Source organism: Lissotriton helveticus, chromosome 9, assembly GCF_964261635.1.
Source record: "Lissotriton helveticus chromosome 9, aLisHel1.1, whole genome shotgun sequence".
NCBI classification, from domain to species: Eukaryota; Metazoa; Chordata; class Amphibia; order Caudata; family Salamandridae; genus Lissotriton; species Lissotriton helveticus.
Window position 1 is genome coordinate 285,718,346 of NC_136070.1, and position 15,478 is coordinate 285,733,823.

A 15,478-nucleotide genomic window follows, 5' to 3' on the forward strand; every position below is an offset into this window, starting at 1 on the left:
TCCATTGCAAGTACATCGCCACAGTATTTGGGAGTAGAGGTAGAATAATGATTTATCTAACCCCTTGGATCCTTGTGGAAAGAAAAACTACATTTCCAATAAAATGTATTCACACAAAAGAGTCAACTAAAAGCACTAAGTAATGTAAGGTGTACATTTCCAATCAAAACTTTTCAGTCAAAGAGTGTCTATTGAAAGTTATTTCACCAATATAATTTCACTAAAACTCCTTGATCCAAGTCAGGAGTTATTTCCATGTGTGTTTCCTTCTTCACAGCAGCACAGAGAAGACAGTAGATAGCTGAACTGAGTGTTGGTATTAAGGAATTACTATTGTGCATGCTTTACCTTTGTATTTGTTACACTCTTTCTTAACACATCTCATATCCTTTGCTTTCTTTTGAATTCTGCTGCTATTAGTTTTCCACACACTGCGAAGCGCCATCTTCTCTGTTGTGTACGTTCAACGTATATATTGTTGGTCTCTCCATCCCCTTTACGGCAGCGATGCACTCTGCAAGTGAAGCTGAACTTGAACCCATGTCTAAGTAGAGGATTCATCCATAATATTCAACTGGTTAATGGCTTTGTGGCTCGGACAGAGGTCACAAAATATATAAAAAGCATAGAATGTGCCCAATGAATCATGTGAACATTTGCTCTCCTTTCAGACAATAATAATATCCCATCACATACATTATTTTCATTATTGCCATTGCAGAGCACACTTCTACAAAGATTTCAGCGCCGCTATTAGTTCACCCCATTAACAGGAAAACTCGCATTTTACATGAAAAAGAACACTTTATTTCATATATTCTCTACAGTTCAGTATAAATGACACATACAATAGCACTGTCCCTCTTGGGAAGTGCCTTAAAGTTTTAGCCAGTGTGACGACCACCTTGTAAAATAAAGACACAAGTGATTACAAAATGTTACCAATGAGAATCAATTACAATAGTGCAATAGGTGTTACAGTAATGGGCGCAAAAACAGGAAGTAAGGGATCTGTTCTGCAGACTTCCTGTCCAGCTGAACAGAGCACAAGGAGAGCAGCAATCCTATCTTGCAACTTTGTGGACAGACAGTCTCAAATTATACTTGTGCACACTTGAAGCAGTAATCTCAAGGTGGCTTTTCAAAACAAAACCAGCATTAAAGATCAACAAATTATTTTAATCTTGAGAAGGAGTAGCAATGTTTTGCTATCAACAAGAGTTCTGAGTTTTAACTGTGGGGCAATTGAGGGGATTCCGGACATGAGAAGTACTACCTTTAAGCCATTAACTATATTGTAATAGACATGCGTCAACAGTTGAAGTGGCTACCTCTCGGGTTAAGGGGCAACTGCGGGGCAATTGAGGGAAATGCCAGAAATATAAAAGTAATACTCTTAAGCCATCAACTATATTGTAATGGACACACGTCAACAGTAAAAGTGGTTGTCTCCGGTTTGGCACATGTTTACAGAACCTCAACAATCCAGAGATCTAGTTGAAATTGAGATCAAGATGGTACTGATGGTACGTGACCTTAATTAATTAAGTCTGTATTATTGTTGAGTGGACAGAATAACACAGGTTGATGTCTTCTTCAACCCATTCACCTGAGAACTGCATTCTGCGTCAATAAAACAAAGCACTATCACCCTTGACACCAATTAATGCAATTGTTCCAAGATTGACCTTGAGTCAAATAGGCATGGAAATTGAATTCAGTGGGAGCCAGAGTAGCTCTGTAATGGGTGGTTAACTTACCACTGCCCATGCTATACAGTCTATTAATACAACAAGGACTTCAAATAACAGAGCAATAATGCCTGCCCCTCTCAAGTATACATTGCCAAATTTGTAGAGTGAGAAGTGCAGGGGTATAAAGCAAGCTTTTCTTAGGAGCCCAACACCAGCCCTACCCAATGCTGGGGTTGCTGAATATCAAGGCTGCCATTTTTAGTTTACCACATGCATCTTCCTTTCACTGCATGATACTTTCTGTTCTTTATCTCACTTTTACAGGATCTCTTTCATTCCTGCTTTCTCTCTTTGTCATTTTTCCCTATCTTTCTCTTCCTGTTTCTTTTTCTCTTGTTACTGTGTTTTTCTCTATAACTCTGGACCAGAGTTTGAAGATGAAACGTTAGTCCTGGACCCCACAAATGACTGCCAGTGCCCACCAACTGCAGGCACCAGCACAAATTATGCACTGCACATATACAACATGCACACAAGTGCACACGCATACACACATGCACACTGAGTAAAGAAAGAACACTTTCCTTATAGAGTGTAAAGGTGTGCCCAGGATTGTGGAAAAAACCTTCCATTGTTTAAAACTATGCTCCTCTAATTTCAGATCCAGGGCTCGAACACAAACCTATCTGATCTAGTGACTGTCTTCAACATAGAGCTGACTGCCATACCTAGAAAGGGCTTGGCGGTGACCAGATTCACAATGTCACATTATGCTTCTCTGACTGGGTTGGAACATGAATCAACAAGTCATAATTGCCACATGTCAGTGCATATGACTGAAGGAATATGACTCGTTACATGCGAGTCATCACAACACGTGCCATAACCACGCAGTCGTTACAACGACAGCATTGTTACCCCGCAAAGGCATTACTATGCAAGTCATTACATCAACTTGCAGTAGATGGCGTGCTGACATTAGAAATGTATAATTTACTATTCCAACTCCAGCCTACATAACAGTAGGGAAGGTGTTGGAATAGTAAACTATACTATTTCTAATGTAAGCACACCATCTACCGCAAGTCGATGTAATGACTTGTGTAGTAATGGCAGTGAGTGCTAACAACACGGTACTTGTAAAGACCGCGTTGTAAGGGCGTTGCGATTTGATGCCCGTGTTGTAGTGGCTGTTTCCCGACTGAATTGTCCCCCAAACATCCCCATGCTTCCATTGTGGAGCTGCATGTGTGGTGGATATTACCTTGCCTAACTTTGCCTCCCCACCATGATGGAGCTTCAATTACTTCTAATGCAGTCCCACACCACCTTCAAAGCCATCTGCATGATCTACAGATCCATCGTAAACGGCAGCCCTGCCAATCTGGGGTGGACTAGCTCACTATTTTTGCTGGCACTTGGCACACCTGCCGCCAGGATATGGTAAGGCTGAAGATGAAGATGTGCAAGAAAGAACAAACCATGAGGCAACAGGCAGTCTCCATCTGTACACTCAGGATCTGGAATGACATCCCTTTATCCATGAAGATAGCCCATACTCATGTTCAGTTTAGGAAAGATCTGATGGCACTCCAACACTGCATATTGACCCTCCCCTACAGAACTCAGCACCATGAACCTAGAATCAATCACTCTCAGATGTATCATTGTCTTTGACCCTGCATAGCCTAACACTCCCTTCAGCTAGATTCGCACTATACCAAGATCACATACATACATAGCTATATCTTATGACATGCCATTGGAGGTGTTGCTTCGTCATACATACTGTAAACTCAAATAGCACTACGTATTACTTGATGTGATTTACCCATGTATTAATACTAAATTTTGGAGCTTGTTGTAAAAAAATATTATGAAGTAGTATCTTTGCTTACTCTTGGCATTAAGCTGCTATTAATGTGGTAAAGTGTTCATGCAACTATATTGGTTCAGTCGGCATGACACCCATGCCAGAAGTGCAGTTTGGCATCATGAACACCCTCCAAGTGAACTGCTCCTGTGAAACACTGCTTTTCACTGCTCCCTGTTGCACTCATTTCATCTCATGGGCTTGTGGCATGGCTACATTAAAGATGGAGAGGGCTGGTCTCTTCCTGGAGTAAAGGATACTTGGAGAGAACCTACCCAGGTTTGCCCCATGACTGAGATACAGCAGCCTCATAGGTGCTGCAGGTGTGTGCGGGGAATGCATGTCTTCCGTATAACACCTGCAAATTTAGATTAGGAACTATGTTGGTATTTGTGTTGCAGAGATGTTCTGCAGGATGGGCTGAAGTCCAACAGCAAATGTAATGTCATTCTTGGGAAGTACATGTGTGAGTTGGTGTCACGCAGGAAAATCAATGGATTTATCCGAGTACCCTGGATCATCAATAAATGACTGGTGTACTTCTAACATATCTACCCCTTCCTGATAACACAGCTAGTTTCCAATATCTTATATCAAACTACCGCAACGGTATGGAAAATAAACACAAATAGAGGCAAAACCCCAGCATAATTTATGGTACAGAATACACATTCTCCATGAAAATCTGCACAAACCATTCAGCCCTTAGTGGGAGATTTAAAGCAGACGCAATACCATAAGAAGATGGCGTGGCAAAATGTGATGTAGTCTCGATGTAGTTGCCATAGGTTGAAAGTTAGAAAAATTAGAACATTGTGAGCTCCACTGAAGTCTTTTGGGGCTAATAATGGCTTGTATCACCCTTTTGCTCCAACATTCGAATGTCTGGCTTTGTGTTTCCCACTTTTTAGTTGAAAACACCTACCCACAGTGGGTAGAATGTTCTAATAGCCCTATAGCTCTTGTGCCTTAGGCTATACCACTTGTTAAAGGCCCTCACCCTCCTTATAGGCCCTCACCTGGAGCTTAGGCCTATTACTCGGGTTCAGGGCCTTTAACAACTGGCTTAGTGCTCAGCAGCGGTCTATAACGCTATAATAAAACATTGGAATGTGGAGCACTCCATTGGATACAATGGAGTGCTCCCTGCTTCTACAGGCCAGTAAAGGCCCGCAAAGCAACATCCCAATGTTGTTTTCACAAAGACCTCTCGGAGCCCGAGGGGATTTAAAACCCCTCGAACTCCGAGGCTTTGTTTAATTTGTTACAACATTCGACCATCTAGTGGCAGAATGTTCTAATAACCTTATAGCACTTTGTAGCTGGGCTATACCTGCTCCCTTGTTAAAGTCCCTTGCCTTCGGCAAGCGGGCTAATAGCCGGTATAGCCCCCTATGGCGGGCTATAAGGCTATATTAAGACATGTCTGGTGTTTCAATTATGACATTCTGCAATTTTTGTTAAAGCTAAAAATAGAGGTTGTGTTCCCATGACAGTTTACATGCCTATAGCTTCAGCCTGTGATTAGGCGTGGGTAAAAAAAACTAATTATCTCCAGCAGAAACTACCATTGAAAAATGACACACCCGAAGCACAATTACATAAAAGCAACTTTTCACTTATTCCACTCCCCAAGCTCCGTCTAAAATAATTAGTAAGAATTTGAAAATAATTTAAAACTGGGGATTTTTAACGGTTTTTGCAACGTTTACAATAGAGTCCTTATGTTTCAAAAAGGTGTAAATAATATGTATAATACATATATTTTCTTTAGCAAATAATGCTAACTTTTTAAAGTCAAAAATATTAAATATACCTTATCAGGTATGCAGCCAACCTGATTTTGAACTGATAAATATATTGTACAGCTTTTAGAAAGGTTTGCCTTGTTTGTTAAAAAAATAGAAAGAACACGGGAAAGATTTCAACACACCAGCCCATTCTTGTGTAGCCTTTGAATAGATACCGTTTTCCGAAGTTAAAGACGTATTTAGAAGCGAATAGGAAACTATAGCGTTTTTTAAAAACTTTCTGAATAGGCCTGAAAAACAAGCTTCTTAAACAGCTTAAAAATTGCTATCAAAGTGAAAGTGAACACTTAGTAAAAGATTATGCAATGTATGTAGTAGTTTAGGGTGATAAAAATACTCCCAAAGTTATTTTGGAATTTTAAGATGAGAAGTTTCTATTTAGTTAGGAAATGTGCAAGGGTTTCCATGTCGCCTACTGCATGAAGAAAAATCACCAAGTATCACCAGGGAAAATACCACCTGCAGCAAACAATTGTTTTTGGCAAACATGGTATTGACTGGCAAGGTAAAAAGGGTAAAAATTCAGAGTTATTTAATGTTGGGCGAAATATTTCACCCACCTCTAGTAGTGTGTAGATTATCATGAGGAATGTATTATTTCGAATATCCATAAAGAGCAATAGGACACCTTTCATTCGCATTGGGTCTCAAACTCCACAAGAATTTGTGTACCTGGGTGGCTTACAATGCATGAGGCCCTGGCGTATCCAGTGCTTCCAGTGCTTGGGATACCCTGATATAGTCTAAGGAGGACTGGCAGAAGGACCACTGTTTGGCACATAATTATCCTCATAATTCTGCAGGAGTATGATCTTGAAGAGAACAAGACGTGTACGACATCTGAAATTCATGTCACATCCGGTCCACCAGGTCTCGAAGGATGTTTGTGGCTTCATACAAGGACAATTCTGCCTCTTGTAACTCACAAGAGGGACATGGGAGGAGGGAAGTCTAGGATAGGGTATCTGGAGGGTCTAGGGAAAGGTAGAGCAGACTACACCACCACCACCGACCATAATATCGCACTGTAGGCAGGAGGGAGCAGACAGGATAATCCATTTCCTGCCCTTTAGCCCAGAGATGGGCTTCTCCTCAGCAATTCGTGTCTCCAGGCTTCAGTCAGAAGTCAATGAGGGAATCTCCCCATCAAATTATGCGGCCGACTGCTCCGTTCGTACTGCAAAGGCGCCCAAGTCTTCCCATCCTTCGGGGCTACTGCATGGCACACTCCTTAGGATTGTCGACATCGTCAACCTCGAGGTCCAAGCTTTTCTTCTGCTCGATCTCCACCTGAAAGGCAGAATGGCAGAAAATGAACAGGCAGCAGAGTCACCTGATTTCTGATTCAGATCTCTTTACAATCAGATATGCTCTAATTGGGTTATCATTCACACTTGACCACATGTTATAATTCTACTAGTCATCGCAGCAATAGCCATCTGTATCCATTTATCTATTGTTATGCCCACCTGTCTTTACCTCATCCACCCATCCATCCACGAAAACATCCATCTATCAATTCATCCATCCACACACCCCTCTAATCATCATTCCATTTGTCTATCAGTCCATCCTCTACACATCAAATCTTTGCAACGTACGCTTGTCAAGAACGTAATTTCTTGTTTCATTCTAATACACATGGACTTCTACTTATTTAGAACTTTAATAAAGTGCTACATGTCTTACACCACTTCAAAGCGTTGACCCCAAAAGAAAATCAGAATTAAAGTCCTCAAAACATTAAAGGTTTAGTCCGGTGCTTAGAGAAACCTGGCTGCAGTTCTTGTATTTCAAGGCCCTGAATGATTGGTATTGGACTCCATGGACATTAAAAAGAGCAAAACGACCGTGACCCCTGCTGGAAATGTGACGGTGACAACCGTAACCTAGTTCATATCTTATGGTCTCGACCTTAGAACGCTCCTGGACAGCAATGTGGTCGCACTTGCACTTAAAACACTATAGTTCCCTCTCAATACTCTCTCCCACTCAGCTGGTGCTTCCCCACTGCATGTCCAACATACCACATCTGATTGTCCATACACATCGCTGGTTGGCCATCTCAATAGCGGTGGCCAAAATGTGCATATTTCGGCTTTGGGGTCAGGCCTCCATACCGACATGGAACGAGTGGCTGGGTGAGCTGCAGAGGGTTGCCCCTCCTGAACAAAGGGACAATGCCTAAAAATCAATGACAAACTCAATACTTTTGAGGAGATCCATAGAGCCATTCTGTGATTGTGATTGTGATTGTGATTGGGTTCTTATATAGCGCACTACCACTCCAAGGAGTATCTTGGCGTTTCAACTCCTAGTTGTCAGATGTGTGCTGGGAGATCATGATGGTGGAAGATCAAAACACAGAGAGGGTCATAGCAACGCTTTATAACCTGATTCCGACAGAGGATAGATCCAGGTTTTTAAGGCTTTCCTAAAGCTGAGTTCCGTTGTACTTTGACGCAGGGACAAGGGAAGATTATTCCAGGCTTTCGACCCAATGACTACAAGGGATTTCCCTCCCTTGGTCGTCAGCCTAAATCTGGGGACGTGAAGTAGATTAGTTGTGGATGACCTAAGGGTTCGTTTCGGCTGCTAGGGTTTAAATTACTTCCTCAGGTACAGCGGGCCTTGTTGGTGGTAGGCTCTGTACGTGATGGTAAGTACCTTAAAGAGAATACGCTTATGCACCGGAAGCCAATGCAGTGCATCCAGTGCTGCCGATGCCGAGGACTTTCTGGGCAGTTTCAGGACAAGCCTAGCGGCTGCATGCTGGACCATTTGCAGTCTGTGCAGGGCCGATTTATTCAGCCCTGCATACAGACTGTTACAATAATCCAGTCTGGAAATTATGAGCGCTACAGCCACTGTCCGCCTGGCGCTCAAAGGGAGAAAATCAAAGAATTTCCTAAGGCTTTTAATAGTTCTAAAACAAGCCCCTGCTACTTCTTTGGCTTGTAGATTGAAAGACAAAGTGTTGTCAAACTTGATACCCAAGTTACGAACAGCATTAATTGTCTTGGGAGGGGCTTCCACCTTTTCCGGCCACCCGTCCTGTGGTGAGAAACAGTTATTGAGGCCAAAAGGGACAATCTCCGTTTTTGCTGAATTACATTTTAAGTGATTTTGAGTCATCCACTCAAATGTTGCTGATAGGCACTCTTTCAGCGTTTGTTCGGCATTAGTTTGGAACTTATCGAGGGTCAGCACCAGTTGGGTGTCATCAGCGTAGGCAATTGTACTGATGTTAAATGTGGAAATAAGTTCCAACAGGGGTACCATATAAAGGTTGAAAAGGGTTGGGCTCAAGCTTGAGCCCTGCGGTACCCCTGAGGTCAGGTGCTTTTCCTCAGAATGAAAATTGCCTAGCATGACAACCTGCCGCCTCTGCTCCAGATAGTTCTTAAGCCATTCGAACACGGTTCCTGCTATGCCAGCATTAGTCAGGTGATGTAAAAGGATAGCAATAGAAGGGGCTAACCCACATTCCTGTCCTCTTCCAGCATTCCCAAGGTAGCCCCATGATATCCTACAGCGAAAGACGTCGGCAGCTTCCTTCCGTGACCCCGGTGGACCATCTTCTAATAGACCTTCTTCCGATTTCAGTGACCTCCGCTCTGTGCACCCAGACTCAGTGTAGACATACATCTTTGCTGAATACGCTCTGGGACGTTCCTTATTACTTACCATGTTGAGACCTCAAACCACATTTTTTTTGTCTCTTTACCTCATCAGGCTTCTTGTGCCTAACCGATGTATACCGAAATAGGACATCACTTGCCCTTTTGTTTTGCAGGCCTTCCACTGTCATGACCACACATCACGTATATCATACATCCAGGAAATGGAGAGAGAAAACGGTGACTACAAGGAGACTGATTTTGTCAATCATGTTGATTGTGTATTATTACTGTTAGTATATGCTTTCGATGACTGTACAAGCGCTGTTTTGTGCCTCAGATTAAGGATTGACTAATGAATTGACGCTTTTGCTCATCCTCAGACTTTAGAGATGTCGACTGTTACCCAGTGGTCGCAGTGGGGGGGGGGATCTGCGGGGCATGACGTGCCCATACTTTTTAAATTTGAGATAAACAGTACCCCTACTTTCTATGAAAAGATAACTGTCCCGGAATGATTAATTCCGAGAGCTGAAATGCTTCAGCTGCTGTGTAAGGCAGGGAGTCTCCTGTGCTGTGAAACCAAATGCAGGCAGACAGCTAACCAAGCCTTCTTGCCAGGGTGCCTGCTTGCCTGGAAGAACTGGTCAACTGCAAAAGTGAAAGGCGCTTGCAAGCCGATATTGACTTAAATTGATATTCCTGATGATGATGGAATAACTTGAAGGTTCATGATAACATATATATTTTTGAGAGGTATTGTAAAAGAGCAACCAGCTCAGCTGTGAGTTGTGTACTTTAAAAAGACTGTTATATAAAAAAATCCACTAAAATCTATATTTTCAGCACTTTTTTTTATCTTAAACACTTTTGCACATTTTTTGGTAGCCTATCTTATATTGTGAGTAATGCAAGTTAAAAATAATGAACTTGCATGTTCATTTGGCTTGATGTCACAGACTGGGACCTTGTAGCACTAAACACAAGGGGAGAGGATGTGGCTTAACGGCTAGGGTGGTCCACCTAAAACCTGGGGAGCTTGGTTTGGGTCTCGGCAAGGACGCGCAACATCCGGTAATTCTGGGCAGGTCACTTAATCTCCCTGTTCCTAACAAAAAAATGAACGTGCCCTCATGTAATGCAACTGGTGCTAAAGTAAAGCGCTCTGATACCCAATACCTTCGTGTCAAGTTTGCGCTATGTAAAACTCCCATAAACAAAACATAAAACATACACACGTCACTATTCTCCAATTGCAGCAACCAGGATTCGATTATGTGGCTCTCTGGTGCAGTGCATTAAATAATAGAGGTTTCATAATGTATGATAGTACATTTCCCACTGATTAACATAACTTGCATTCTATTTTCATTTAAGTTGTGCGCTATTATATATGTAGTTACCTAAAGGTACCAGACCTAACAACTTACAGAATATTTTGTTTTTTTATTCACATTACAGAATTATTTTTTTAGCCACACCTTTGACCACGCCCCCACACTCATCCCGCCCCATTGCACACATCACAGTTCCCATACATTTTTCTTATGCACTTTGACCACTGTTGTTACCTACCCTAATGTCCCCTCCCACTTTCTGTTTTGCCCCTCCTCCTCCTCAGAAATGATTATTAGAAAGTCCCATAGTCTCCCTTTGGTTTACCCGTTTACGCGTGTCTGCCTCCTGAACACTGTAAAGGACCATAGTTGCCAGTCTATCCTTGGCACGCTGCTCATCTTGAGACTTTCTTGTTTATATATATGTAACTCCTCGAGAAATCTTTAATAACTAACTGTTGCAAAAAAAGAAGTTAGTCCAGTCAATGTGTAGGATGAACCTATATCGGCCATGTTTATGCAGTACACAAACTTGCATAACGAGAAACTTGAGTAATGATGAAGTTCTACAACTACTTGCAAACCAAGCTGAAGAAATAAAGTCAAAGAAATATCGACATTGCATTTTCATAAAAAATGTGTCACTGGGGTTGTTGATTCATAGTGCCACTCAACAGAGAACATTGAAGGAAGTAAAGTTGCATTCGTACCCTTTCCTTGCCTCTTTCCAACAGCAATTATTTGGTTGAATGATTTAATGTGCCTTAATTCTGAGGTTGCATGAATTGAACAAGATCATAAATCACTCATTCTATGCAGTATTATTACCTTAATTATAAAACATTTAGCTTCATAATATATGGGGACACAAACACCTTGGTGACAAGAGTGCAAATTGTGCTAACATGTAGGGCCTCGTTATGGGATATCACTATTGCTGATTCTGAAGGGCCTGGATTTAATTCACCAGGGATTACCCAGTGTGGAAGTACCAGGCACTGATTCACCTAGCAGCCCTGCAAAGTATCATGCATCAGTGGTTAGACCACGGTACTCACAAACATTTGCCTACGGGCTACAAAGTATGGTCTGTGGTGTGAATGAGGGCCACACTGATGCCAGCAGGGTAGCGGTAGAGTGCCTGGGTGCATCCGGGATTGTGTACAGAAGTCTAAAAATGTTTTTTTATATGTGGGTAAGCATTTATTTGCAGGTCAACTAAAGTTAAGCAGTGCAGGACCCAACCGTAGTTACTTCATAACTTCATTTAACTGGCAAATAAATGCTTGCCTGTTTATTTAATTTTTTTTCCTGAATAATATTGCTCAGCAAGCAAACAGCAGCTTGTGCTGCTGTTCATCAGGGGCCATTGGGCCCTTGATCCGTACTTTGAGTATTACTGGGTTAGGCTAAATGATTTTTAGTGCTGGGGTATCACTGCACAAAAGTGCATTAGTTGTGCAATTATAGTGTTCCTGACCACCTGAGGTGCTCTCTAGGAACTTAGCCGCACAGCATTAGCAATTACACTGATGTACGCCGCTGTGCTGTGACAGCGATACTGTACTTGTTTTGATGTTTACACGTACTTAGCCCACTGGCTCTGATCATGAAAGGAACTCTCTGCTCTGGCGCCCTGTGGGCATATATCATCGCCAAAACTGAGTGTACCTTATGGTGTGTCACTGTTGTTGTCATACACTAATCTGGCCTGGTGAAAGAACGTGTGCTTAGCCCTGTATGCATCTGTGGGGCGGAGCCTTGCCTGTTGTTCCCACTGTAACCAAACATGATCTGATTGGCCAGAGGCAGACTGACACAGGCGGCGGATGGGCAGCTTTGCTTTACCTTGTTGCGCCAGCCACCGCCCTCCAGAGTGACGCCTTTTAACTCATGGCCTGGCCAGCCTGCACGCACACGTCACACACATAATTGAGTAGATCATGGGATCCAGTCCATGCTCAAGACACTGTGTGGCACAGGGAATCTTCCGTAACCAGCAAATTAAAGAGTGTTATACTGGTAAGATAAGCATACATGTTGAGGAGGAGGACCTACATCTCTGAACTCTATCTCAAACTTGAACCTACTTATCTGATAGTTTGTAAGACTGCCCCTTAGCTTAACACCCCCTTCCACAGGGTTTCCACACTGGCCCAAATCATTATATAGATTTTGTTCCTTGGTAACACTAACCTGAAAGGGGACATTGTCAACCAGGTACCAGCTCGAAAAGCAAAAATCATCTAATATTAATCACCCCATTGCATTGACACAAGTATGTTAGTATTTCCTTGTTCACTCTAAACTTTTGTGCTGCAAAAACGAATTGGCGAAAAGAATTTGAAATGGTTGGATATTTATGGACTCTACCTCTGATTTCCAACAGCTCATAAAGATAAACCCACCTCCTCCCTTACATTTCCCAAAACCTGCACTTGCAATTTTTGATTTAACAGCCTTCCTTGTTCTAGAGTGATAAACACTAATCTGTTTTACTAAAATTCACACTGTCATTTTGATAATACTTAAAGATGGACAGCCACTTCTCATCCTCAGGCCTGAAGCCATGCCACTGAAAATGAAATGCCGTAGTTTAAATGTCACGCTGAATTAAAATAATTGTCCTAAATTGTTTTATTCTGTACTTTCTTGCGCACCTAGGCCAGTAGGATGCAGTGTGTTCAATAAAAATATCAATAAAAGTGTCAGAGTGCTTCAAATACATAATCAAGAAACTCTGTTCTCAGATTCAGATGCAGAATGTTCATCTCAGGTTGGAATTCCACACAGAACCGACACAACGTACCTGGGTAGACTGGGTTTTATTTTCTACCCTATGGCTTTCTTTTTCGCAAGAGGACTGGAAACCAGTCTGCTGGATTTAAAACTATAACCTGCAGGTTCAGCACAGATCCGAGGGGCAGATGCATAAACCCACTAAACTTTTTTGCCACTTTAGTGCTTTTGTGTATTAATTATCTGAGCTCACGTCATCACTGTCTGCTCTAAGCAAACATCTCTTTACCTGAAAGTAGTTATGTCATATGTCATATGTCAAAGGTTCTTATATAGCGCCTTATCACCGCAAGGTCTCAAGGCGCTTGCTTTGGGAACCCGTCCTGGCTTTTTCCCTGTGAGATATCCCATACTGGGCATCCCCAAGGTGAAAGCCAGGCATCCCGCCACAGGGGGGGCGTAGTGGAGATTAAGCAAGCTATTGCCCAGAGTTGCAGAGTGTGAACCCATGATTCGAGTAGGCACCTAAGCGAGAATTATCGAGTCCGTGGACATTTGGGCTCAAGACCCTGCCGCGTCGGGAATTGAACCCTGGTCCCGGGTCTGACCTCTGCTTCAGGGTCTGCCTCCTCTAACCAGTGAGCCACATAGTTACTTGAACTAAAAAACATACCCACCATTTCTCCACTTGCCCAATCTCAAGATTAGAATCTAAGACGCCCTATAATTGCATCTATACATTAAGGTATTCTCTCCCCAGCCCGAGTTAGTTACACTTTCAAAGATCATAGAGGAACATATATATATATTTATCTTTTTTAAAAGTAAAAATGAAAATTAATTGGACTATTCACAAGCTGCGTTTTAGTAAGCTTACTAGTACTACACAGATACTACAAAATAATGTTGTGATATAAGCTTTATTTCGACAACTAGTGTCATAAAAGCTATAAAAGACATTTTGAATGGGAAACACAGGATGAACATGTGATACAGCAACATATGAAAAAGGGATACACACATGCAGTCCATAAAAATACACTGTTGCACCCTCTATGCGAGGTGTGGTTGCAGAAATCTACTAGTTAAAAAATAATATACAATTCATCAATAAAAACATACGTAATAAGAGAGGGGAAAAATAAGAAGAAAGCAGCATGGCAATCCATCATAATAGAAGCCTTATTGTGGGCTCAGTTTACAACCCCAAACAGGCCTAATTAGAATAATTTAAACCATCCTTGGGATGACTATGGGGAGAGTCGAGATATAAAGTGCATGTGCATAATGTCCCGTGTGCCAAGTTGTTGGCAGATTTGTTTTTGCCACTTGGACCTCGGGACGCTATATGCCGAGCAAGCAAACATAACGTGTGCAATACTTTCCATCGGGGCCCTGCAACATGGACAATCATTTGGTGTCTGTTTGGGTGGATGCTATTTTGCAATCTCCTCCCTCCCGCACGCGCCGCACCTGGGAAGTCCTCACAAGACAGCGAGCTATTCTTTCCACTTGCTCACCAAGTCTCAGAAAGTATTTTGTTTTGGGAAATTCACGTTTATTTCCTCTTATTTGTACAGCGCCTCCTCCCCGCGCATCTGATTCGAGGCACGTAGGGCAGGTAGCCCAACACAATTAATATATACAGCGCGTGGTGGCATGGAGTGTGATATTTCTTTCTGGCAGCAAATCCACATTTTGGGCACGGGATTCGAAGGCGTGCAGGAAATGGGAACCTAGAAGTGCAGGTACTCCTTATGCCAGAGCAGCACCTGTTTGCTAAGGAGCAGGGGGCGGTTCTCGCCCTTTAAAAGTATTGCGGCCCTGCTGAGCAGTGCAGGTCCTCCCCTGTTCAAATTAAACAATGGGACGGAATCGGTCCCTGCTCATTGAAAGCACTGCGAGAAGGCGAAAAAAGATGCACTAGCCATACGAGTGTGCCCTTGGGCACTAGCCGGAGCAAGGAAAATGGGGTCTGATAGCTGATCATGCAGTAAAGTACATCAATAATCGAGGTGCACTAGGTCCCCTTAGACTTTTGCCCCTCCCAGTGCCACCGCGCCGTCAGCATCATTGATAGCGATTCTCCTCAAAAGAGTAAAAATCGGGGTTCACTGGGCCCCTTTAGACTTTTACCCCCCTCCCCGGTGCCGCTGCACGTGCACCTGCTGTACCATTGATAGCAAATCCCCTGAACAAAATGCAGGCTGTAAATGCGTATTAGAACGTGTGCACCTTTTGTTCAAATCAAATATAGCTTGACCTCGTCATGCTTTGCACGTGACAATGGGCATTTTAAACTGAGCTATGCTGACTCGCCTTTACCTTCGCCACTTGCGCACCCGAAGATCCCATTAAAGCCACACGTGGTTTCTCAGCCCTTACGCAAATACGTTCTTTAAGG

General features: G+C 42.7%; 1 protein-coding gene across 1 annotated transcript in view; it reads right to left on the reverse strand.

Moving 5' to 3' along the window:
• Positions 1-784: 784 nt before the first annotated feature.
• The window catches only part of STON2 (stonin 2), a 382,439-nt gene continuing 367,745 nt past the window's right edge, over positions 785-15,478 (reverse strand). The window contains exon 6 of the mRNA XM_078659997.1: positions 785-6,668. Coding sequence (XP_078516123.1) covers positions 6,591-6,668 — 78 coding nt within the window. The 3' untranslated portion in view covers positions 785-6,590. The remainder of the gene's footprint in view (positions 6,669-15,478) is intronic.